This window comes from Bradysia coprophila, unplaced genomic scaffold (genome assembly GCF_014529535.1).
Source record: "Bradysia coprophila strain Holo2 unplaced genomic scaffold, BU_Bcop_v1 contig_687, whole genome shotgun sequence".
NCBI classification, from domain to species: Eukaryota; Metazoa; Arthropoda; class Insecta; order Diptera; family Sciaridae; genus Bradysia; species Bradysia coprophila.
In genome coordinates, this window is record NW_023503927.1 from 1,177,748 (window position 1) to 1,186,118 (window position 8,371).

General features: G+C 38.1%; 1 protein-coding gene across 1 annotated transcript; it reads right to left on the reverse strand.

Annotated features, from left to right (window-relative positions):
* Positions 1-797: 797 nt before the first annotated feature.
* Positions 798-7,746, reverse strand: LOC119083512. Its single transcript, XM_037193231.1, has 3 exons — positions 3,216-7,746; positions 2,879-3,128; positions 798-888 (listed from the first exon to the last, which is right to left on the reverse strand). Exons 1-3 carry the CDS (start codon positions 7,744-7,746, stop codon positions 798-800), a joined length of 4,872 nt encoding a protein of 1,623 aa, XP_037049126.1.
* Positions 7,747-8,371: the final 625 nt, after the last annotated feature.

The following is an 8,371-nucleotide window of genomic DNA, read 5'->3' on the forward strand; positions in this document are numbered from 1 at the left end:
TTCAAATGTACTGGCAGCACTGAATAAATTGTGAACGTTCCTTATACAGTTATAGTGGAATTTCGTCAAAGGATAACAAGAAAACTAACGTGTTATAGATCTGAATATAATATGTTTGCTTTCAATCATCCTATGCTCATGCATTTATACGAATGCGATCCTCATAGTATTACTTAAAATCAACCAACTTATCTACCAGTGTGCGAATGGCAAAGTAGAGACTATTCACACATCGTGCTAAATATCGCTTTATAATACTTTGGCAAAATAACGGACGGAACATCTCAGTGGTTACCTGGTTACGTACTATAGCCTTCCACCAAAATGATCCGGGTTCGATTCCACCTGAAATTCTCATCACGTCACTCAAGCTTCATAATTTGGGTAGTTGCAGTGTGTTTGGTGGCTGCAACGATGTACACACAAGATGACTCGTATGACGTAACCCATATACGACGAATTTGTGTGCATAATGTCTAGCCTACCTTTAGGCAAAATATCAGTTCTGCGCCTAACTTACCTCAGAGAGGATTTGCATAGTATCAGGAGCAAGGCTGTAAACTTTGGAGAGGTCACGCAGACCGCAATTTTATTAGTTGCGCGGGAACACACCACGTCTGATGATTTTACACACAAAAAAATTCACCACATCATCACGGCGATGACAATCATTGTTTAACCCGTAGGAGCTTTTTCCTACGGTTATCCTTTTATCGAATAAAAAGACTAAGATGTTTTATTTTAATTATAAACTTTACTTTATTAACTGATTCTTTCACAAGAACTCTCCTGTTTGACTACCGTTCAAACTCTCCTGTTTGAATACTTCTCAAACTCTCCTCAAACTCTGGCGTTATCCATTGAATGGATACAGTATTTATACTAATTCTAAACAAAGAATTTATTGTTATAATTACAATCACTTATAATTATCGTGGGAAGTATTTTAACGCTTGATTCACATAGTAATAAAGCAATGCACCGGATGTGACGTTCATCCTTTTCCATAATTTGGTTAATACATTTATACCGAAAACTATCCGGAATAAATGTTTCCAAAAAAGACAATTAATTATAAACATTTCCAAGAAATGAATACCATAAATCATTTAACATCTTTTTACCACATATTTCGCTTAATGCATCTCATATTACACGTTAATGATTGCAATGTTTACATTCGCGCATATAATTGTTCATAATGTCGCGTATATGATTCAAGTATAACAATTCTATCGACTGAACTGTTAATGCATTGCGCATGCGCGAGCATGAAGATGCGCGCGCATATTGTAATTATTATATGTGATCTAATTGAATATAAATTTTACATAATTTTATATCATTATCATTGCAAGCATTAACATACTCCCGACCGTTGAATATTTAATTCAACAAATAAGTTCTAGGATTTATTCTAGGATTACAATAATATGTAAGAATTAACTTGCTCCTGACCGTTGCGTATTCTATTTCCACTCAAATTTTCAATTTTTTAGCATGAAAAATTTAAATAGGCAAGTACACACAATGGAAAAATCATAAGCTGCCTTTCAAGTAATTAATACATACGTATACAATGCAATGAAAACAACAGAAGTTTCCTTAAGAAATGCACACACATGCACACAGTTAGTAGTTAATTCAAAAAATAAAATTTAGGTCAGTTATCCATAACATACATATGACTATGCACTAAAAGTGACATTTAATGATTCGTCTTTTGGAATTTTCTCTATATTAGTCACTGGAACTGTTTCTATTGTGAAACTTTGCTGTTTTCTTACTTTGAGCATCGTAAATAAATAGACTAATGAAAACAATAAGCAAAATTACAATAACATATACCATTGTGTAGTGGTGAATGTCATGGACGCTGATAGTAGGGAATGTCTGCATTTGTTGTTTCTGATTGTGAATTGCCTTTTCCAATATCGCCATCTGTTCGTCCAATTGCATTGTTTCATGTGTAGGTTCGTTTGATGAATTGGGTTTTATTTCGATTAGAATATCGGAAATATTTAGCTTAGGGATGACAATATGAAGTTCTCCGTAATCAACATCATTTTCCGAAGTAATTTCGTAGTTCGCTGCTTGTAGTACACATTGAGGATCCAATCGAACAATGCCCGCTCCTTCCGCGTAACACGTTGTCGCTTTATTACCGCATATGATATTGAAGGTTGTCCTGGTTTTTGTTGTAAACAAGAACGTATTTGGCGTATGCAGCTTAGACCATATTTGATCTCCAAGCACTGGAATTAATACACATCTTGGAGAAATAGCCTTTGTCGTGTGGGTAAATATAGCCATTTCACATTCCGCTGAACCATTGTAGATATTACACAGCATATGTTTTTGCTCGCATATAATAATGTTGTCAACAAACGCCTTGCATGCTGCATTCTCATTATGAGAAATCATATAATATTTGTCTTGACGATTATTAATGCAAATATATTGCGCCGTTGTGTGGATAATGCGCATTGCATTTTTGTCATTTCGAAAAGGAACTGGTATTATATGGTGCATGTCATAAAATTCTCTTTCAATCAATGGAATTGTTAATTTTATGATGAGATTTCGTTTGCCCATGCTTACTTCCGCATTCATTATGCCATACAAATGTACCAAATTAGTTTGTACATCATTTCCAGGTATCATCAAATTTCTTTTGATTTCGCCTGACATTTTTTCCAAATGTTGCATCAACTGTTGTGGGGTAATCAGTATGGTTGAAATATGTCCATGACGAACTTGAGTAATTACGTCAATAATAGCATTAATTCTTTCGCGATGGTTTTCAATTAGCGACAAGGCTTGAATTGATAGTGAATCAAAATGCGAATTTTCTATTGTAACGTTCCTTAATTCCAACACTTCGTTGTGAACTATTGTGTATTGCTTTGACACATTCACTTCATCACGCTTGATTATATTTTGTGTTATGTCTTGAATTGTTGTCTGATCAGCAATTAACTTCATTGCATTTTGATAAGTTCCGTTCAAATATTCGACTTGCTTCTGGATCAATTCACTGTCATCATGGTCCATAACTCCAGTAGTTAGTTTCAAAGCACTTCCGAAAATATTTACCCAGCCTCGTTTGCTTCGTTTATTCACTTTTTCTGATAGTGATAATTGTATATCACTATTGGACCCAGCCCGCCGTTTTCTCATCCTGCGCTGATGAGAAAACTGTCTAATCAACTCACTTTGTTCTTCCAATATTTTCACTTGCTGTCGAAATTGCTTTCGTGTGATATTGCAAAGCTTCGGGGGTTTTATCTTGCTGCAAATGGTGTCCAACTGGTCCAACATAGTTGTTATTTCGGATGCCTGTGACCATAGTTGATCTAGACTGAGTACGCATATGATGTTCCATTTATCATGAGTTAAAGCCATTCTGCCCACTGGTTCGAAATACAGTCCTGGATTATGATCGAATGATTTGTATTGGCACTGTTCAGCCTTTGCTCTGCCAAGGAAAGCGAGAAAGACGAATGCTACAGTTGCCACTGAACATATTGTGGTTTTGATTTTTGATCTGGTTCTTCGCGCAATCGGCTCTTCTGGCTGCTTGACGATTACTGGAGGCTCCCGACCATTTGACACTCTCAATAATTTGCCTTGTGGTTTAGCGATTGCAGAAACTTCCTCAATAGTAGTCTCTGCATTAGCAACTTCTATTTCGGAAGACTGCTCAGTTGTTTCCTTAGATTCCTCGATAGATGGTATGACGCTAGGTTGAGCTGGATTTTGTATGTGCTGGCTCGAGGAAGCTAACGTATCTGGCTCGTCATTAACCTCAATTGGCAATGGACAAATACGATGTATTGCTCTTCGTACCAAATGGGTTGAAGCGGTCATGTTTGCTATTCGTTTTTTGTTGTTAGCTATGTCCGGAATTCTGACCACACTGGTTATAAATTCGACAACTCGTACTTTACCATTTTCATCACAAAAAACCTTTGTGACTCTGCCCATTCGCCATTTTAATGGAGCCATGTTATCTTCTTTTAAGATGACTAATGTTCCAACTTTAATGTTGTTGCATTCCTGCCTCCATTTGGCCTTGCTTTGTAATTCCGCCAAGTATTCCGTGGACCATCGCCGCCAAAATTCCTTTCGCATTTCCATCATTTTGTACCAAATTTTTGTTTTGGGACCATTTGAGATGTTTCGATCCTCTAGACCTGTCAGTGGTCCTCCAATTAAGAAATGCCCAGCTGTTAATGGCTGTAAATCGTCGGGATTGTTGGACATCGGTGTTAACGGCCTGGAATTCAGAATTGCTTCAATTTCGGCTGTGATTGTTCCCAGTTGATCATAAGTGAGTCTGGCAGAATGTAAAATTTTTCGCAAATGCCACTTAGCTGATTTGACAGCAGCTTCTGCTAATCCGTTAAAATGTGGACTTCTTGCCGGACAAAATTTCCATTCAATTTGATGATCCTGACAATATTCGTACAATTTTTTCTGGTTTTTTGTGTCCGAAAACACATTTTTTAGCTCCATCAGCTGGTTATGAGTTCCTTTGAAGTTAGTAGCATTGTCTGACACGATTGCGTTTGGTAATCCCCTTCGTGCGACAAATCGTTTCAAACAGCAAATGAACCCGTCTATGGACAAGTCTATTGCGGCTTCCATATGAACTGCTTTTGTCGTGAAGCACACAAAGATGCAAATATATCCTTTAGTTACTCGTTTTCCACGAATGGTGCTATGAATTTCAACCGGTCCTGCGAAATCTACGCTTACGTTGTAGAACGCTCGTGCTATAGTTGTCCTAGATTTAGGCAGATCTCCCATGATTTGCTCCATCATTTTTGGCTTCGATTTTACACAGAGGACACAATTTTTCACGACCTCTTGCGCCAATTGCTTGCCTTGCTCTGGCCAGTATTTTTGCCTAGCTATCGCTAAGAGTGCTTGTGGTCCGGCGTGCATATTTTCACGATGTAGCTGCTCCAATATTAATCTTGTCACATAATGTTTCCTTGGTAGTAATACTGGATGTCGCTGATCGAATGAAATTTCGGCTGTTCGTAATCTTCCACCGACTCGTATTAGACCGTCTGCGTCTAAGATTGGTGAAAAGTTAGAAAATCGACTTTTCAAATGTTTTCCTTTGCTTAGCAAATCCAATTCTTCAGCAAAACAGGTTTTTTGGACGTGTTTGAGTATTACGCGCATCGCTGCTTTTAATTCCGTTATCGACAATGTTTCATTTGATTGCTCTCGTTCGCCATTGTTTTTTCTCAGCATTCTCAGCGCGTACGCCACAATTCGTTGAAGGACTCGAATAGAATTTCTATGATTGATCCTGTCTATGAAATTGGCTTCTGGTACTGAAGCTGTTAGCACCGTTTTAATTTGCTTTTCTTCAGTGATTTCTCTGATGAATGAGGCTTTCATTTCTGGCCAATCTTCTTTTTCCTGTTTTAAGAATTGTGGTCCTTCCCACCATAGCTTGGATTCCAACAGTTTTTCTGGTGTCATTCCACGTGACACTAAATCTGCTGGGTTAGACTTCGTATTGATATATCTCCAATTTTCCGGCTGAGTTTTCCTTTTTATTTCAGCTACTCTGTTGGCTACAAATGTGCGGTAGGTTCCATCTGATAACACCCATGATAAGACAACTTCCGAGTCCGTCCAGTAAGTAGTGCTAGATATATTCAGTTGCAACGTTTGCTCAACCTTTTTTGCTAATTCCACGTTTAGTAGCGCTGCACACAATTCCAGCCTTGGCAATGTTGTTTGCACTATCGGGGCAACTCTGCTTTTAGAACAGACCAAGCTGACTAGCCGTTCTCCGTCTGAATTTACCGACCGGAGATAAGCAACACTTCCATATGCTTTTTCACTTGCGTCCGAGAATAAATGCAGTTGTATATCTGACGGATTATCCACTAATATGCGCCTGGGTAGTTTCACCTTATTTAACTTTTTTAGTTGGTTTCGATACTGCTCCCATTTGCTATTCATATGCATTGGTACTGCTGCATCCCATTGCAATTTTAATTTGCATATCTCTTGCAAGAATATTTTTGCCATCACGACTACCGGATTTACGAAGCCAAGTGGGTCAAATAATTGTGATAGTTCCGATAAGACTGTCCGCTTTGTGACTTTGTTATGCTCTTTTGGAACGTACGAAAGCATAAAAATGTCGTCTTTGGGAATCCATTTTACTCCCAATGCCTTCGTTTCTGTTTTTTCTGCATTGATCTCCAGGCTTACTTCTCGCTTCTTTGCTGGTATTGTTTCCAATAACATTGGATGATTGGAGCACCATTTATGTAGTTCAAAATGTCCACTTTTGCACATCTGTATTAATTGCTCTTGTAGCACTAGCGCTTGTTCCACATTTTCGGCTCCAGTCATAACATCGTCAACGTTAAAATCTGATTTTGCTATTTTTGCGGCTTCAGGATAGACGTTCTTGTGCTCTTCTGCCAATGTTTGAAGTGCTTTTATTGCCAAATAAGAAGAACATGTTAGCCCATATGTCAATGTTTTTAGTTTATAAAATCCCAATGGTTGGTCTGGTTGTTCTCGCCAAATAATCATCTGCCATTTTTGGTGACTTTCAGTCACTTCTACTTGGCGATACATTTTTGTAATGTCCGCTGAAAACACTATCGCGTGTTTTCTGAAACGAACTAATATGGAAAATAAGTCGTCTTGAAGCATTGGACCATTAGCCAGTATTTCATTCAGTGAAATATTCGTTGTAGTTTTTGCCGATCCATCGAAAACTACTCTAAATTTCGTTGTGCTGCTGGATGGGTTCCTAACGGCATGATGAGGTATGAAATAATTCTCATCAGTTATATTTTCCAACTGTACTCGTTCCATGTGCCCAAGGTTTTCGTATTCTCGTAGAAAAGTAACGTATTCCTCTTTTAGCTCCGGATCCTTTTGGAATCGTCTTTCCAAGAACAGGAATCGCCTTATGGCCATATTTTTCGAGTTGCCCAGCATTGATGGTTCTTTTATGAATTGCAAATTCACAATAAATTTTCCATTGTCACTATCTCTCATAGTAGTTTTGTCGAAATATTCCTCACAATTTACTTCGCGATCAGTCATTGGTTTCTTGACCTTGTAGCGTTCTTCCAATTGCCAGAATTTTTCAATTTGTTTTTCGAGCTGAGTTTCATTTACCATTCCCACGAAAGCTTCCTGCTGTTGTAGGCCCAGCACTTTTCCAGTTACTACCCAACCGAACACCGTATTTTGCAAATCTGGTAAGGATTTTCCAATCTCGATTTGTCCAATGGAAATTAGTTTGAAGAAAAGCTCTCCACCAATGATGATGTCAATTGCTGCTGGTATGTTGAAATTAGGGTCAGCTAAGTTGATATTTTTTGGAATTTTCCATCTGCTTGTGTTTACTTCGTTCAATGGTTGACACGTGCTGACCTCCTTTAGGACGAACGCTTCTAGATTCGCCTCGAATCCAGATGCCATTGATTTAATAACAAAACTTGCTCGTTTTGTTGATTCCACTTGCGATGATCCTACTCCATTAATTTTCAAGCTTGATTGGCTTGATTTTGCTTTAATTTTGTTGCATAACTTCTGTGTTATGATATTTATTTGGGAACCAGAGTCCAATAATGCTCTGGCTTGACACGGTTGTCCATTTGACCCAATGACATTAATTATTGCGGTTGCCAAGAACACATGATCAAGATGCTCATTTTTAGTTGTTGTTCCCAATAATGACGTAGCCATTTTCTCCGAATGCATTAGAGTGTGGTGTTTTCTGTTGCACTTGGTACAACTATTTTTTTGTTTACAATCTCGTATTTCGTGCCCTTTTACTAGGCAATTCCAGCACATCTTCCAATTCCTCAATTTCTCCATTTTGCCTTTTAGGTTTAGTGCAGCAAATACTGGACATTTCGATATGTAGTGGGGTTCTTTGCAATCACATTTCTTGTTGGCATTAAAGATGTTCGGGACGTGCTTGGAGTGGCGACCAATGACGTTTTTTGGTTAGGTGTGTCCTGGCTTTTAAATTCCCGGAAACTTATTTTCTTTGCAGGCTTCTTGTTGCCTTTCTCTTCGTTTGAAGATTCCACCGTTAAAATGCTGATACGTTGCTTCAAAATTCCAGTAATTCTTTGTAACCACGCAATTTGGGTGGACCATCAATTTTGTTTTGGAAATGACCCATAGTTATGCTGTCGATTCTTTCTTCTACTATGTAGTAGAACAACATGTCAGTATCCTCATTCCAAGGTATTCCCATGTTGGAGATCAATGAAATGGATTCACTGATTTCATCTGTGATGTTTTTCATTGATTCGACGACGTATCTTTCCATTTTTGGCCCAGACTTTAGTTTTCTCATTAG

Bases quoted from the DNA above. Each gene is read 5' to 3' on its own strand.
- LOC119083512 (XM_037193231.1), bottom strand. From the start codon at position 7,746: ATGGCTACGTCATTATTGGGAACAACAACTAAAAATGAGCATCTTGAT. The intron at 3,129-3,215 runs GTGAGTTGATTA...TATCACTATCAG, and splicing joins GAAAATATTGGAAGAACAAA to AAAAAGTGAATAAACGAAGC. The intron at 889-2,878 runs GTTGGAATTAAG...TTCTTTGTTTAG, and splicing joins ACAATAGTTCACAACGAAGT to AATTAGTATAAATACTGTAT.